Consider the following 17,376-nt stretch of genomic DNA (forward strand, 5'->3'; position numbering starts at 1 on the left):
AGCACGAAGGCCACGGCCAGGATGGCCACCCCCAGCACGCCGGCCACGATCTCCGCGATCTCCTCGGGGCCCACGGCCCACTGCGTGGGCACGATGGCCGGGGTGATGATGGGCTGCGTGCAGTAGTGCCCCTGGTAGTCCGCCGGGCAGATGCAGCGGACGGAGCCCTGGCTGCTGACGCAGCGCCCGTCGTTCCGGCACGGGTTGTCTGGGCACTCCTCGGCCAGCTTTTCACACCTGTGGGGAGGAGAGGAGGGAGGCAACCACCGTCAGCATGGAAAGGCAGGTAAGTGTTTCATCCTGGTCAGCGGGCCATCCTGGTCTGCTCTCCTTCCCTTGCTGGATCTGTGCTACCTGCCTCTCCTGGAGAAGGATGACCGTGATCCCTCAGGATGAAATGACACTTTTCAGGACACCATGTTTACCAGAATGCTTCTGGTTTTCAGCCACATGCAGCAAATTAACATGGGGAGGGGCTTCCTGCCTCAAAGCAGTATTTGGAGTTTCTACTGCTAACATTGAATCAGGAGATGCTGTTGTCCTGTTAAATTAGGGAGTCCAGGATCACTCTGAGATATGAGACTTCACAGAGGTTATCACATGTCCTCCAGGCTCTGTGGGGTATCAGGGTGATCTGGGGATGTCTGCAGGTTGCAGCAAACATTTGGGGAACGTTTAGCCTGAGAAGGGGTGAGTGGGCATCCTTGTTGGAGAGGCTATTTTAGCTTTTTTTTTTTTTATGGAGCATCTGCAGACCTGAGACCTAAACGTTCCTCAACAGTACAGGGACCTTTCCTTCCAATAGTAATTATCTCCCTGTCATGGGGGATACACAATACTTTCTTGGCTTTCCTTCTGTCTTTTCTTGTTACTGAACAAACTCTGTGAGGTTTGGGCTCGAGCTGGTGTGTTCAACCTGTACCACAGGCTGGACAAGGGATGTTTTTGGATATTACACTGCCACCTCATGCTCAGCTATGTGCTTTTATTCCACGAGTTGCACCAATAGTTTCTGACTTTGCATTGGTTCAAAAGACCAGTGCTCATCCTGGCTAAATGGCTCAGGCAGCAGCATGAGGTAGGGGTGAGGCTGTTGGAGCTTGTGCTGGGCATCTCTCCCCAGGTTGGGCTGGAGGCAGGGCAAGGGGTTTGGAGAGGGGCTGTGTGGCTGAGGTGGGTAATGCTGAGCAGCAAAGCAGCTTCTGGGCCTCAGTTAGTTCTCTTGCTGGAGGTATTTAACAGGCTGCCCAGGGAAGTGGTTGAATGACCATCCCTGGAAGTATTTAGAAGGTGTGTAAATGTGCTGCTTAGTGGTGGACTTGGTAGTGCTGAACTTGATGACTTTAAGGTCTTCTCCAACCTAAATGGGTTAATATTTGGCAAGTATTCTCTATTTCATATATAGAGAAGTATCAAAGCTGTAATACTGATAGTGAGAACTTCCAAGTGATGGGCACCATAGGGTTCAGGGCCAAAGCCAAACACTGATACTCTGTGATAGCAGGGATCTTCAGGCTACCTGACACAAGATGAGGAACAGCATCCTGCACCTGCTTTTCACTGTAGCCACTATCCTGAGCTGAGCTTTGAATTGGACGAATTGTGCCTGTGATGGAAATTCCCCTTGGGTGAACCCTGCAGAGCTTGTCCTGGGCAGAAACAGCCCCTTTAGCACCCAAGATGGGTGTCCCAGCTACTGAAGGACAGGTCAGCTTGCAACTGTGCTAGCCAGCATCCCCCCAGCCTTGGGACATCCTTCTGCCACCCAGGGCAGTGCTATCAGGTTGCCCCCACCGCAGCCAAGCTCAGCTCACGCTGTGGCAGGAGCAACATGGGGGGAGAAACTCTTCCCTGGGCAAGGAGTGGCTTTTAACCTGCTCCAAGCATGGCATCTGGGAGGAGAGGAGACGAGACTTGTCTTTTTTTTTTCCCCTCCTACTCAGAGGAGACGGGCACAGCGGGGCAATGACCACACGATGGCAGAGCTGGCTGTCCTGGTCTGCTCAGCTCTGCCCTGGGACACTTCCACGCTGTGATGCTCAGGGATGTGCAATTTACAATTAATTCCAGAGTGTCTGGATAAGATGAGCTCCAGAAATGTGCAGAGATGACCCATCCCAAAGTGTCCCCAGACCTTACCTTTCGCCCAGGTACCAGTCAGGGCAGTGGCAGGAGTAGCCAGTGGCAGAGAGGGTGCAGGTTCCCCCATGCAGGCAGGGTTTGGAGTCGCAGGGACTGTCCCCCAGCTCACAGCGATCACCAGAAAACAGCCCGGGGCAGATACACGTGTAACCTGGAGAGGGTGAGAGTGTGTTATACACAGACCATATCCCTATGGAAGTACTAGCAAGAGCAGGGACAAGCAGTGCCTGGTGCTGATGGCACCCATGGAGGGCTCAAGCTAGCCACCTGAACAGGTATTGCTGCTGCAGCAGGTGCTGTGGGACACCCAAGCCATCCATGGATAGCTGGTGGGTACGCTGCAGGACCTGGAGAAGTTGCTGGGTGGGTGGGTGGTCTCTGGGGCAACACAATGACACTAGGGAGATATTCAAGCAACATGTTAAGCCTGTTGTCTCCTGCCACAGACCCTCTCCTGCCCCAGACCCTCTCCTGCCTGGGATGCATTCAGGGCACAGCTGTATTGCGTGGATAAGCTGGGGGACAAATTCGGGTTCAGGGGAGGGAAGGCTGGCTGGCTGATTCACAGCTTCTGACTCTGCTAAGTGCAATCCTCTGTGACTTATTGTTCTCTGAAGTCTTTGGTCCTGCGAGTTCTTGTGGTATGAAGTGCCTGTCTCAACATGCAGAGTTTCTCTTGCCTACAGGAGGTGTCTGCTTGTAGCCAGAGAGAAACCCAGCATAGCTGAGGACTCAGAGGGGGCTGCTGCTCCTTGGATTTTTGGCTGCTGTTAAGTATAGCCCTAAGCATGGGAATGTCCTTGGCTATGCTGAGCTCCTGCTAGTCACTCAGCTGGTGGTGCCATGTGGGAAATTCAGAGTTTCCACCTTAAAACACACTTGAAAAGTCTTTGTGACTAGTCCACAAGCTAAACAACCAGGCATTAGAGTGAAGAAGTGTAGACCTGTTTCCACACGCATGTTAGAGGGACGTGCTGGTGCTCGTGCAGCAGGTGCTGGACGTTGCCTGTAGGGCAGCGTGTGCCCAAACACGCGTGTTCCTGGATGGAGGGCTTCACATGTAGTTGGCCCTGTGGTCCTGAGCGCTGTGGTTGGTGTGGTGGCTGGTCTGGCTTTGGCCCTTCCCACTCAGATGAGTTCTCACGCGGCCACGTGGCTTACCCGGGCTCGCTCGCCCAGACGTGTCTGTGCCTGTGCCTGTAATCCCACGCCTGAGATCCTGAGCAGAGCTTGGCATGAACTCGTGCTGCATGCCCGTGGTCTACAGGCCGAGCCCACGAGGCTCAAGGCAGCCAAGCTCCCAGGGTAACCTCACAAACTAAATGTCTCTTGAGCAACCCCTTCCCTGCAGCAGGTTCTGCCTGGAGCCGTGTCACAGAGGCTCCTTGCTAAGCAGTTGGGACATTTGCAGGAAAAGTTGGTTGCCTTGGAAAGAAACTCTGGGAAGGGCACAGTGATTATTAGTGAGGGAGTGATTTTTCTTCCTCCTTCTCCCACTGCATACTCTCTGCAAAGCAAAAAGGTGGTGCCTTGACTTAGAGCAGCAGTGAGTTTCCACTTTATGGGCTTGGAGCACCTTGCAGCTCAGCCAGAGGTGTTTTCTGAGTGGAGGGTCTCAATGGTAAGGCTGAAGCATGAGTGCCAGCCTGAACTGTCCAGGACAGATGCACCTCGTGTCAAACAAGTTCACCTGAACCAGGCAGCTGCTGAGTCGACAGGGCTGGGAATCTTGTTCCCAGAGGCTGCAGGCAGGGCAGGAGGAGGTGTGCTCCCTCCTCCATCCTCACTTGTTGGGCAGGGTGTGGGCTTTGGCAGTGGCCCCAAAGAGCACAGAGCTGCAGGAGGAGCTTCTCCCCCCCACAGCAGCCTGGAAAGCACCCCTCTGCCCCAGGGACAGGCCAAAGCATGGGCAGTATCTCGATAGATGAGGTGTCATGGTACTGTCCTGGAAGCCAGGACATGGGTGTAGGGCAGTGACACAAAGGTAGATGTCCCTGATAGCAGCTCCTCCCCTTGAGGCCATGCACACTAGCCCTGTCCCTGTGACACAGCTTGCTGCAGGGACCACATGGGAGGGACAGGGCAGCGATGAGACTGTCTTGGGCAGAGCCTGGTATCAAACCTCTGTTGAACACATGCATCCCACGTTAGCCTGCGACTCTTGGATTTGTGCTTACGGTTTTCCATATCCCTTCCTGTAGCCCTGAGGAATCACCAACTGTAGTGGGAATAGACCAAAATCTTGGCTTGTTTCTGCCCAGATACCATCGCTGCCTGATGCCATCTTGTCTGATTCCAGCCTTGCTAATGGCTCCTTAAGCAAAGAGGATGCAGAGGGGTGGGTGGAATTTCTATTTGCATTTGAGTTTTTGGCAATGCTCTGTTCTCCCAGGTCATGCACACTCCCTAGAAACAGCCTCCTGCCCTGCGGGCCACGGGCTGCCGGTGAGAGCCAGGATGATGATCTCATACCCCCCAGCTGCTGCCACACTGAGTCAGCTCTCACCTGAGGTCCCCTGGGACCAGGGACCTCTGGTTCCCCCGTGGAGGATCCCCTCACATAGGGGTGAGTGGGGAGGTCGCATCTTTCCCTCCTCTCACTGCTTATCGCCCGGCGTGGGATGCTCACGTACCTCCTCCGTGGGTTTCGGAGCACATCCCGTTGTTGAGGCAGGGGCTGCTGCTGCAGGCGCCGGCGGGGGAGCAGCACTGCTTTATCCCCACCTCCTCCACCACCTCCTTCGATTGCCCCTTCCCGGGCAGGAGAACCACTTCTCTGCCGTTGATGGCAACCACGTCCAGGCAGCCCCTGAAGCCCCGCGTGACTCTCTGGGACTGCAGCGGCTGCCGGAGCCCCCCAAAAATCAGGTCTCGTCTGCCCCGGGAGAGGCTGCAGGTCCCGGGCAGCTGGAGAGAGGCGTTCCCCAGGCCGTCGATGAGCAGGCGCACGGACGTGTTCTTCACCTCCAGGAAGACTGAGTGCCACTCGCCGTCGCTCACGGCCCGTGAGGAGGACAGGTTCCCACGCGAGTGCCCCCGGCAGCGGTACCCGAGTTGGGGCACTCCGTTAACCATCTGCAAAATACACCCCAAAAGCCAGATTAGCTGTGATCTGGGTGGCTGCTGCTCATGGAGGCTTTCAGCACTTCTAGTGCTGCTTGTTCCCTTCTCTCCCTGCCTCAGCACTGAGAGTCAAGATGAATCCCAGCTTTCAGACTCCAGGAATTACCAGATAGGCAAATGCAGCCCCTCTCACCCCTATCAAGCTACACGTGGAGCTGTTAAAGCCTGTTTAAGTGACTGCAGCATCCTTTATTTTGCAAAACATCATGTGTCTGGCACAGCTTTGCCCATGGTCCTTCCCTGCAACCTTTGACCAGTGTCCAGGGAGGGAAGCTCACCTTTCCACATAAAGGGGTGCAGAGCAATGTGATCATACTCCTGCAGCTGCATGTCTCTTCTCCCCTTTCCTGAGCCTAATCAGAGCCCTTGTTTTCAGTCTGTCTGTAACTCCCATCACCAGTCACAGGTGGACTCTCATTCTAGGCCATCTGGCCTGTATTCTGTTCTCACTGCCTCATTAGTGGTGGGGAAGGTGCTGGAGCAGTTGCCCCTTTGGCATGGCTGAGGGTGCTGGCAGGACATTAAGGTGGAGCACTGTCAGCTTTCTCTGGTGGAGGAAAGGAAGAGTTGGGAGACAGAGAAAGACAGATTTACTGTTGTACCCAGCTCCTAACCAGCATGCTGGGAAGCCAGGCCAAAGCTGCTGGTAGGTCGTGCAATCCAATCCTTGATCTCCAGCAGATGAGAGGGAGACAAGATACTGAGCTGCTAAAACTGAACTACACCAGTGTCTTCTGCATTGAACTGGGACATCAGAAATTCCTGTTTGTGGCCCAAGATTCATCTTCAAAGCTCATATGGAGGAGGGAGAAAGGAAAGGTTAGCTGTGTTGTTTCAGGGTGAAGTCAGGAGTAAATCTCTTTCACCTCTCTTTGTTGATAAAACCTCTCTGTCACAGAAGCCAAGAGCCTCTGCAGAAGAAAAGAGATGTAACAGAACAGTCATGGAAAACCTGCAGGCTTGCTATGTAACACCAAGCCATTCATCCCAGGCAGAAGAGATTTCCATGGAGGGCATTAGACAGTGGGGAGTGGTAATGCGTGGAAGAGGCTAGAAGAGGAGGAATCATTATGGGCTACACTGAACTCTAGATGAGCCTATGTATGACATGATGGGGCTACTCCAGAGGGGTCAAAAGCAGAGCAACCGATAACTCTTGGAGAAGCCCATTGTATAAATGTCAGCTGAAGGAGATGGCAGCTGCTGAGGGAAGAACTGGATGCAGCTGGCACATGCCATGGAAGGGCCTCAGGGCAATGTGTGTAAATCTCTTTGCACAATTGGCAAACACACCAGAGAACTTTGTCAATTCACTTTATCTGGAGAAACATGACTTCATTTCAGATGGGCTTGTAGATTTGGCTTATCAATTTCTGGGGCTCAGAGACAGCTGAGAACTTGATTCCCTGGAGCAAGAACTGGCAGTTGTTTCTAGCTTGCCTGGTTTGCCACCCTCCTGCTGCAACCTATTTCTGAACATCAGGAGAGTTTGGTGATTGAAAGGGCAATGATATGCATGCCCTTGGGAGAACCTGTCCTCTTCACCAAATCTACATACTACTGGTTATGATTCTTATATTCCATATTATTGGGGGTGCTGGAGCCCTGGAACAGGCTGCCCAAAGAGCTTGTGGAGTCTTTCTCTGGAGACATTCAAAACCTGCCTGGATGTGATGCTCAGCAACCTGTTCTGAGTGACCCTGCTTTGGCAGGTGGGTTGGACTAGATGATCTACGAAGCTCAACCCCTACATTCTGTAATTCTGTTGCATCTTCCGTCTGTGATTCCTTTCCCCAAAACAATAAGTTTTTTACTTTGGGACGTACCTCCAAAGTGGCCTGGTCTGTGCCGATTGCATCTTCCTTCTGTGATTCCTTTCCCCAAAACAGTAAGTTTTTTACTTTGGGAAGAGGTCCCTGTGCACTGCAACACCTACCTCCAAAGTGGCCTGGTCTGTGCCGTTAGCATGGAACACCACTGCGTTCAGCTGGTGGGTCTTTAGGCGAAAGTGCATGTGCCAGGAGCCGACCTGCGAGTGCTGGTACCAAATGTAGCTGTGGCCTCCAAACCTCACCGCTGTTCCTGCAAGGAGAATGAGCAAAAGGTCTCAGCTTTGTCACACTTTGAAACTAGGGACTGTATCAAGCCTTCTCTCTTTTTCTAGCCTGACACCATAACTGTCCAGGAGCGGTTTCATCCATGGAAACCCATGTACTGCTGCACTACATCTCCCACGGCTTGCATTTAGAGCTCCCAGTATTTCTTCTATCTGTGCAACTGTAAACAAGCCCTGCAGTAGTAGCCTGGCTAGTTCTGTCCTACAGCACTTTCAGGTGAATTCAGTGTGGTCTTCAAGACCCTTGAATTTCCTCATCCTTAATAAGTCTTTATATTATCCTATGGTATCCCCCTACCATTCATGCTCAAGTGATGCTAACCTCTATCCCCGCTCCCTTTATTTCTTGATGCATTCTAGAGTGAGTATAACAAATGTGCTTTACTTGGCTTTTCTCAAATTTATCAGTCTGTGCTTTGCTGAGAATAAAACAAGAGCTCAGAGATTGAAATTCTCATCGCTGAGCTTCATTACCTGCTAGGTATGAACGACTTTTCCCAAGGAGATAATTGTGTTCTTTTTTAATTCTGTAGTATTTAATAACAGCAACACCTATCTATGTGAAACTTTCAAGCTCTGGGAGTCTGGATTTGTTTTTGAAACTGCAGGCAGAGTTGTTGGTTATTGAGCAACCTAATTCCGTGGAAAATTCAGGTGCTTTATAGAGTACTAAAGGCAAACACAATAGGCCTGGGTTTATAGGGTGAGACACTACCAGGAAGGATTGCTCACCATTGCAAGAGCAGATTTGCTCCAGGCTGTGCCGTGGGGTGAGGACGCTGAGTCGGGCAGTGCTGTAGGTAGACATCATGCCTGGGTCCAGCTGGATGGTTTCCTTGCAGACACGGTGGGCGCAGTCTGACCCGTGACAGGGTACGTGAATTGCCTTCTTCATCCGGAGCCCCACCAGTTGGTCCATCTCCCCAGCTGACACAGTGATCTTGTTGGCGAGGACCCGAGGCTCGTACAAGGAGCCGTGCGGCTCTCCAACAGCCAAGAGCAGGTCCACTCCGTCAGAGGCAGCTGCGGGCTGTAAGCTGGCCATGTGGATGTTCTGGCGCCGGGTGACAAGGACGTTTCCCAGAAATCTCTGTAAGTTGCGCCAATGGTCCCCCACAAACTCCTCGGGGGAGAGGTGGCGGAAGTGCAGCACCACCGCCTTGTCCAAGGCCTCCTGCGTGAAGCACCACACGTGGACGTTGACGCTGGTGGTGGCCGTGAACGTGCCGTCGCTGACTGTCACGTTCAGGAGATAGTGGCCGTGAGGAAGCTTGTCCCCAGCAATGATCTTCCCGTCTGCAGCCCCAACGGAGAAGAGCCCTTCCTGGGGCAGTTGTGCCACCAAAGTGTACACCAGTGTGTCGTGGGGGTCTCGGTCCGTGGCGTGGATCTTGCCCAGAACACCCCCTCGGAAAGCTTCCTCGTTGGTGGTGATGAATATTTCCAGGGGGAGGGCTGAGGGGGCGTACTGGCTCTGCTCAGTCACTTGGATGTTTATAAATGCAGATGAGGACAGGGGAGGGATACCGCTGTCAGAGACCTGCCGGGGAAAAGAGAAAGATCCATTAGAGCCACATGCTGACCTGTGTCACCCAACTGGATGGGTTGATAAGGTCTTGCAAAGGAGAGTGCCTTGCAGGTAGCAAGGGGTGGAAGCTGTTGGGCAGCAGGCTGGGAATGAAGAAGGAATAGGAAAAACTGGCAGCAGTGTTGGACCTCTGTCTGGAGAGGTCAACACATTTGCTGACCTTCCAGACTTTAAGTCTGTCACCCACCTCTGACAATGTCTGTCTAGCACGAATCAAGGAATCTCAAAATAGAAAAATGTGAATAATCAGATTATAGCCTAGGATTCTGCCTAATCTTAGGCTGTTAGTGGTTGAGGTCTATAATATCATAGCTGGCTTTTAGAACAACTGTCATTACTGAAGAGGTATGTATTTTGCATGTTATTATCCTTTTGTTTGTGATGGACTGTCTCTACTGATAACATTGGGGATTAATTAACTCTGCAACAATAGAAATTGTCTTGGAAGAGGAACTTAAATCACAAGGATAATTAGATAAATCTTATAGGTCTGGGTCCAGGTCCCACTTTAAACTGGAAGTTACCAGAATTATGCTGGGAAAAGCAGCTAAGGAAACTGCTGACGCAGTATTTTTCTTGATCATATCTGATTTTTATCAATGCAGAAGCTGTCCCTCAGCTTCTTGTGTGCAGACTGGGTGGAGAAATGAGCTCCAGAGCTGGCTTCAAGCTGCACAATTTGTGCTGGATGGAATTTCTCCAAAGCCAGAGATGTTACTGTTCAGCTGTGCTGTCCTAATCTTATTTTGTTGCTACTTAATCTGGCTGGGGAATTCAGATACCAGGACAGTAAGTCAGGCTCTACCTGGACTTGTAATAGGTACTGTTCTTTAATTCTTCGGTTCAGGATGGATGATGTCACCAGCAGACCACTTTGGGTGACGTTAAAAGCCTTCCCATCGTTGCCCTGGGTGATCTGGAATGAATATGGTGGTCCATTTTCTGGGGAGTCTCTGTCACTCATAATCAGCTCCAGGACGCTGGTACCCACGGGAGCATTCTCCTGAAATGGGGAAAGATGAGTGGAGGAAGGCAAGCAAAGAGAAAAGGCCTGGGGCAACCCCCAGTGTCCCTAGAGCTGCTGGATCAGGAACAGAGAACCAAATCCCATGCCCCACGTGCATCTCTAGTGCTCACAAACTGAGACTTTGTGGCTATGAGCACAAAGCAACAGCAGGCTTCATTGCTGTCTCTGCTCCAACAGCAGCCCATGCATGACTTAGTATCCTAGAGGTGGACTGGGAGAACAAGTTGCCTCCTGGCTTACCTGCACCACCACGCTGTAGTTGAGCTGGAAGAACCGAGGAGGGTTGTCATTGACATCAGAGACATGGACATGCACAGCGACGTCACTGGACTGAGGAGGGTGGCCGTTGTCTGTGGCTCGAACTGTCAGGGAATAACTGGGGATCTGGAGGATTTGTAGTACATGATTACTTGGAGAAATGGTGGATTTTTCACATTGCTGCTTTCCTCTGCTGCAGCTTGTTGAAATGCCTGAGGCCATGTGTTGCAGCAGGACAATAGCTCTGGCCTTGGCTAAAGCTCTCTATCCATAAGCCTCAAAGCACATCTGCACAGAGGTTGCAGAGAAGGGAAATAACTTGCCAAAAATAGATGAGACCAAGCTGGGCAAACATCTATCATGTGGTGGTTTGAGGTGCTACTTTTTTATGAACGATGTTGTCCAGATGACCTTTCCACCTCCTCCCCATACCTGTTCTCTATAATGCTCTGATGCAGAGAAGCAGATATCAACTGTATGGGTTTCCAGTTTGGTGCTCTCACTTAGCCAGTTTGAGGCACCAGTGGAGCAGACCAAAACCCAGAGTTGTGACTGCTGAAGGCTCTATTGCCTTCCCTAATGTCCAGCCTTCCTACAGCAGTAGCTATGGGTCTAGAAAATGAATGAATGAAAGACTTGCCTTCTGCTTACAGTATTATGAGTAGATCATGCAGAAAATAGGAGGCAGCTGAATATCCTCAGTTCCCTCAGTCTTTTGGGATACATTTAGTTTAGCCTTCCTGTTCCCAGTTTCCTGAACTCACCTCCTCCCTGTCTAGATGCTTGGCGATGCTGATCTGCCCACTTCTGGGTTGAATGGTGAAGTGTCCCAGTGGGTTCCCTTCCACAATTGAATATGTGATCTGATTGTTCATTGCTCCATCCAAGTCATCAGCTGACACCTGTTGGGAGGAAAAAAAAAAAAGCTAGGACTTCTGGCCAAAAAAGGCCTTGCCATGGAGGAATGGGGGCAGGACCTCCTTGTAGTTTTAGGGTCTTGGTTTGAGCTTGCCTCAAATAAGGAGGAAGAAGGAAGGTGGTTTACCTAAGTGTCTTTCATTAGTTTTTTCAGGGCAAAACACCACAGAGCTGCAACAATGGCTTTCTCCGTGTCCCTTTCCTGACTTTATCATCCCTGTGACTGTTAAGACTGGCTGGTCAGGGAACTCCACCTGGAAATGCCTTGAGCTCTGCTGTTCTGCCTAGGGAACCCTCTATTTTCCATAGGTTCCAAGGTATTGACCTACTACAGGCATTTTAGCTCTCTTGTGAGGTCCCCAAAGCTCTTGAGCCCCCCTTAGGTAACTCAAGCTTTTGCTTAGAGATGTCTTACAAGACAAAGCATTCACCCCGTCTATGGAATGTCAGGAATTCGGGCAATCATCCTTTTTTAAAGTCATGGTTAATTGTTAGAAATTGAATGTCACAAACCCACTGAGGTGGCACTGTCCAAGGAAAAGTCAAGTATAAAAGAAGAGTAAATAATGCATAGCACAAGGGGAACAACAGGTGAAGACAGCTGGCTTGCTTCATAGTCATACCGTGAGGATGATTTCTCCAACCGCAGCATCCTCCTGGATATCAGCGACGTAGGGGTCTTGAATGAACTCTGGTGCGTGGTCGTTGATGTCAGTGATGTTGATCACCACCATGGTCACATCACTGAGAGAAGCTGAGCCTTTCCTTGTGCCTTCAATGGACAAGTAATACTCATGACTCGCTTCAAAGTCCAAGCTTCCATTTATGTATAAGGTACCTGTGTTGGCAGATGGGCAGAAAAGGACAGAAGATAGTTTGAATGAATGGCACGTGAGGTTTCTTGCAATGCTGGAGATATACCAAACTGCCAGCTAAAAAGGTGCTGTTGACCTAACATCAACCTTCTCTGATTAAATCAGGATACTGAAGGTCATGGCATCACATAAAACAAACTATAATTGAACTGATTCTGCCATAACCTGCCTCATTCTGGTATCAAGTGTTTGAAGAGGTGAAATAAACTTTCATTCTGGAAGGTCTCCATGAGTCTTGATTGGAGGAGATCTGGGACAAAATAGGATGACTCCAACAGTGCTGTTGAAAGCTGTGGCCAAGGCAGTAGTAGAACATCACTGAACTGTGTTGTAGGCAGGATGAAAAGGTCCAAGATATAGAACTTTACAGGGAAAAATGGTGTGCAGTGGGATGCTGTGATTTATTTTTTAAGTGAGGGTACCACATAGAAGGAGGAGGCGGCTGTTAATCTCAAAAAATAAATGAGGGACATGAACATAAAGTGAAAGTGGGGAGCGGAGGGAGAGAGAGAGAGACAGATATACCTGTGGACTTCAGTGCTTTCCTGGGTCCAGCACTGAACCTATCACACAGTTGTTCCCTGGAGATGGCAATGTTGTGTGTCTCTTAAGATATACAAATTGGTAAGAAGATTGGCATGCAAAAGTTAGTAAGAGCCTTGGGAACAGAGAAGAGGAGGAGGAGGCTGTTAATCTCAAAAAATAAGTGAGGGACATTAACATAAAGTGAAAGTAGGCGGCGGAGAGAGAGAGAGAGAGAGAGAGACCTGTGGACTTCAGTGCTTTCCTGGGTCCAGCACTGAACCTATCACACAGTTGTTCCCTGGAGATGGCAATGTTGTGTGTCTCTTAAGATATACAAATTGGTAAGAAGATTGGCATGCAAAAGTTAGTAAGAGCCTTGGGAACAGAGAAGCTGAGGAAGGTGATATGGACAAGGATGTTGCTGCTGAGGGCAGAAAGCTGTTGATGATGCAGCCAAGGGCTTGTTTCATGGAGTTAATGTTGGCCCCTGATAAGAGCTCTCATCAGATTGCTGTGCAAACAGAGCAGTGCTTGATTTGGCTACTGAACCTGGCTCAACACTTGCTCCTGCTTTACAGATTGGTATTAGCCATGTGCATTCAGTGCTACCTAATAAAGGTGCCTGTTACCCTGGGCTGCAGGTTCCTTCTGAGGTCAGGATGGAGAGACTTTTTAAATGAAACCACCTTCTTCTGCATTTTGAAGTGGAAAAATTTCCCCCTCCTGTTCTCCATGTATTCCTCATTCCCATGGACCTGTCTCAGGTCCTAGACAACAGGAATCTTTCCATTAATTTCAGTAGGATTTGGAGCCCTCCTTAAGTGACTTAGCTGGCAAAATTTAGGGAAGATGATCAGATTGTAGTCCTTATTCTTGTGCTGATTACAGAGAGCGGAGTCACAAGGCAAATGGAGAACCAGAGAACTGCATACAAGGACAACCTTTGATGTTGGGTTAAGCTGGACATGCTTTGGCATGAGATCATCTCACCTGTGTTTGAGTTGAGCTGAAACTTCCCATGGTCATTGCCATTCACAATTTCATACTTGATCTCTGTGTTTTCTGCATTGTCCCGTGTCAAGGCTGACAAGTTGAGCACCTCCGTACCCACGGCCACATCTTCTTTTACCATGGCCACATATTCAGGGGCCAGGAAAACGGGCAGATATTCATTTAGATCCACAACGGAGACAGTGACCGTGCCAAGAGCTGAGAGGGGCTCGGGGGTGCCCCGGTCAGTGGCACAGACTGTCAGCTCAAACGCCGAATGCTGCGAATCCTTCAGAGGCTTTTCCAGACGGATCACCCCTGTGGTTTCCTCAATTGAGAAGTGTCCATTGGCAGAGTCAGACAGAGAATAGACCACCTCAGCATTGAGACCTGGAACAATAAGGGGCAGGCTGCATTCATTCATGGGTAGGAGGGCTGCTGGTTTTATTTATTTATTAATCCATTAGGACTATGTAGACTTAATGACCTTAAATTCCTAGAGGAAAATGGAGGCTGAATGGACATCAAGTGTGCTGCTTGTCCATCTTTGGTTCAGATATCTAGCCACCCTCACCATCATCCATCAACATCACCTATCTATACTTACTGGTGATTACCATTTTTAATTCCCTTGTTTTTAAATGTAGCTTCCCTTCAGGTCTGCTTCCAAAGTGGATAAATATGACCTTGCTTCCCTGTCAATGTAAATTCAGTATCTGCTGGCAAGGATTATTGAAAGCTCCTTTCTCAGGAGCCTTTACCTACATCTCTGAGAATCTTCACATCTTCAGAAGGACATCTCCATCCATATCATCTACCCCATCAGATCTAAAAGTCCATTTTTCCTTATGTTCATTCTTTACCTTTGATAAAGTTTCTGTCCAGTCTGGATCCCAGGTAAACTGTGTCACAGTTTTCACTGTGCACCATGGTTTTGGTTACTGAGCATGTCCTCAAAGTCTGTCTTTGCGTGTTTCTACAGATATTGCACTTCCCACAGGGTCACAAAAGTGCTGATGCCAGCCTGCTAGTCAGGGGCATGTCAGTCATGAGATCCAGGCACATCTTTGCCAAGATTCCATCATCTATGCTTATTGCTGTAGCCTTTCCCTAAGTTTCAAAGGTTTCTATTCAGGATAAAAGATGAACTCTACTAAAAAGTAAATCCCATTCTGACTCACCTTCATCAAGGTCCCTGGCAGCAACCACAGCAATGGGTGTCTTTGTTGTGGTGTTGTCAAAAACGGCCACGGCGCAGTGACTGGGGAAGAATCTCGGTGCGTTGTCGTTTGTGTCCTCTACGATCAGCGTTATATCTGCCTGGCAGGAACGGCCTCCTCCATCAGTGGCTTTGGCAACGAGGTGGTACGTGGGTTTCTGTTCACGGTCAAGAGGTGCAGATGTTGTCAGTTCCCCTGTTGGGAAGAATAGGAGATGGTCTTGTCTTCTGCAGCTGCAGCCTAGGAGAGCTCAGAGAGGTTCAAGCGTGCTGCCTTCCTGGATGCACCGTGGGAGACAACAGACCTGGTTTGAACACTGTTTGTAATGCAGCTAATAGCAGTGTTGTGTCCACACCACACTGCTTGGGGCTATTCTTGGATGACTGCCAGCCAGTGCCCTGGCAGGACTTGGCACAGGGAATCCTGCAAGTTGGGCTGAACTTCATGCAAGGGATGCCATCATGGGATAAAAGTGCTCATAAATAATTTGTACTTATAAACACCTTTATAAACCCCACTGCACTAAGCTTTCTGCAACATGATGAACCCAAAGTGATCTCTAGAATGATCATCATGTCTCTGGGCAAATATACTGCCCAAGACTCACTAAGATGGTTTTTAGAGTTGGGTCGTTTTACTCGCTTGCTGTTTTTTCCTCCTTGAGCCCTGGCTGTTAGCAATAGTGTCTGCCCTTCATTTTAACAATGCTCATGCCAAGGTTTGCAAAGAAAGCCAACAGGACGACGCAGAGCTCACTCTCCTTTATACCGTGTTGCAACAAACCTGCCTGCTGGCCATCCCCTCCTAGCTTGGGAGAGCTGGAATGAACAGTCCTTTTGTTTGCTCGAGAGAAAATAAATGCTGAGCCACCCTGGGAGCTGGTGTTTCCCAGGAGTGGGTGGGGAAGAGGATAGCAGCATGCCCTTGCCCAGCTCTCACCTGTGTGTGGGCCCAGCCGGAACTCCTCTGCGCCAGGGCCGTGGAGGCTGTACGTTATCTGGGCATTGCTGCCAACGTCAGGGTCAGTTGCTGAGATTTTCAAAATGAAGGCACCCGGTAGAGCATCTTCAGAGACTCTCCCAGTGTAGAATAACTGACAAGGACAGAAGATGTCATTGGCATCTGAACTGTGTTCAAAATACCTTCATCCCGTATGGAGAGGAATGGACTAGCAGAAGCATCAAAGAGAAGGGCAAACCATGTGGTTTATAGGGGAGCACAATGTATGTCCCATTGCTGGCTGCTGGGGTGTGAACTGGGACCAGTGAGCTCATTTCACACAAGCCTCTGAATCTCCTTTGGGAAGCAGCCACGTCTGTTCTTTCACCACAGGTAACATCCATACCAGTGATCAGCTCTCTCCAGTAACAAACCTCCTGATGGGAATCTCTCAGCTTAGCAGGATATAAAACTCAGTAATTTACATGCCCCTACCCAGGAGGCTTCCTGGCATTGTTTATCTCCAAAAATTATCCTTCATAATGTTTAAGCCCTCACTTACTACTGGCAAACATGCTTGGAGGCTAGATTTAATGCTCTTGCTTGACATGCAGCTTAATTAAACTTGCTAAGCATAATCAAAGCAACAGGATTGTGTGAGAAGAATTATGACAAGCCAAACCCTCTTAACATGCTTTCTGCTTGCTCTTCCTTGCTATTGTGTTCTCTCCTTCCCAGCCACTCCCATCACGCCCCCAGTGTCCCAGGACAGACATCTTACCTGGCCACACTCAGGGCTGTTGTCATTGATATCAAGAACATAAATTTCCACTTCAGTGGTAGCCTGAAATTTCCCATCAGAAGCCATAACCTTGAGGAGATATTTCTCTGTATCTTCTCTGTCCAGAGGTTTCTTGGAAGAAATTGTCCATTCACCCTCAATTTGGTTAACTGTGAACTGTCCCATTACATCTCCTTCTAGAAGTGGGCAGGAGGCAAGGAAAAAAGGCATTTACTGAGTGCTAAGAATCAGAAGTGATAAGGAAAGGGGATATAGGTGTGTCCACTGCTGGTCCCTTAGGAGAGCTGGAGGACTTGCAGTGGTGACACAGAGAGCACTGGTGGTGTATCAGGCAGGTGAGACCAAATGCTGGTCTACCTCACTGCACAGCTGAGAACCACCCTGCCTGCTTCTGTTAGTCACTGTCTGCTGATTACCCTGGAAGGAGGAAACAACTCCTGATTGCAAAAACATCTCAGTCATGTTCTGCAGAAGTGCATATTCATTGCCTCAGAACCCCATTGTCTCACCTTCCTAAAACGTGTCAGTCTTTCTTGGTGCGTGTTCCTAAAGGGATCTGAGAGCTGCAAATACCCTGCAGACATTGGTTAGATCTTGTTCTTACAGTACTATATATGGTTGTACTTCCTTCAAACCTATAGAGGTATTTAACATATAGCTGTGCTTTTGGGGGCTACTCTTTGATTCTCTAAGAGCCAAATAATGAGACAGGTAAATCCAGACTGGGCAGGCTCTCCAGTCCACCACACTCATGCTGCTCCTGCTGATATTACACAGAATAGATTTTAAATGAAGTAGATTCTGCCTCTGGAGAATCCTTCTCCTTGGCAAGGAGCTGGTGTCCTCTGCTGAA

The 17,376-nt window shown here is 49.6% G+C and overlaps 1 protein-coding gene across 1 annotated transcript in view; it reads right to left on the bottom strand.

Moving 5' to 3' along the window:
• Nucleotides 1-5: 5 nt before the first annotated feature.
• The window catches only part of FAT2 (FAT atypical cadherin 2), a gene marked incomplete at its 3' end in the record, with an annotated part of 53,957 nt that continues 36,586 nt past the window's right edge, over nucleotides 6-17,376 (bottom strand). The window contains exons 11-23 of the mRNA XM_008937772.1: nucleotides 16,503-16,699; nucleotides 15,722-15,875; nucleotides 14,744-14,977; nucleotides 13,563-13,952; nucleotides 11,796-12,010; nucleotides 11,019-11,156; nucleotides 10,237-10,380; nucleotides 9,775-9,972; nucleotides 8,114-8,921; nucleotides 7,202-7,347; nucleotides 4,776-5,217; nucleotides 2,140-2,293; nucleotides 6-237 (exon numbers count right to left, since the gene is read on the bottom strand). Coding sequence (XP_008936020.1) covers nucleotides 6-237; nucleotides 2,140-2,293; nucleotides 4,776-5,217; nucleotides 7,202-7,347; nucleotides 8,114-8,921; nucleotides 9,775-9,972; nucleotides 10,237-10,380; nucleotides 11,019-11,156; nucleotides 11,796-12,010; nucleotides 13,563-13,952; nucleotides 14,744-14,977; nucleotides 15,722-15,875; nucleotides 16,503-16,699 — 3,452 coding nt within the window. The remainder of the gene's footprint in view (nucleotides 238-2,139; nucleotides 2,294-4,775; nucleotides 5,218-7,201; nucleotides 7,348-8,113; nucleotides 8,922-9,774; nucleotides 9,973-10,236; nucleotides 10,381-11,018; nucleotides 11,157-11,795; nucleotides 12,011-13,562; nucleotides 13,953-14,743; nucleotides 14,978-15,721; nucleotides 15,876-16,502; nucleotides 16,700-17,376) is intronic.

Source organism: Merops nubicus, unplaced genomic scaffold, assembly GCF_000691845.1.
Source record: "Merops nubicus isolate BGI_N331 unplaced genomic scaffold, ASM69184v1 scaffold4573, whole genome shotgun sequence".
NCBI lineage: Eukaryota > Metazoa > Chordata > Aves > Coraciiformes > Meropidae > Merops > Merops nubicus.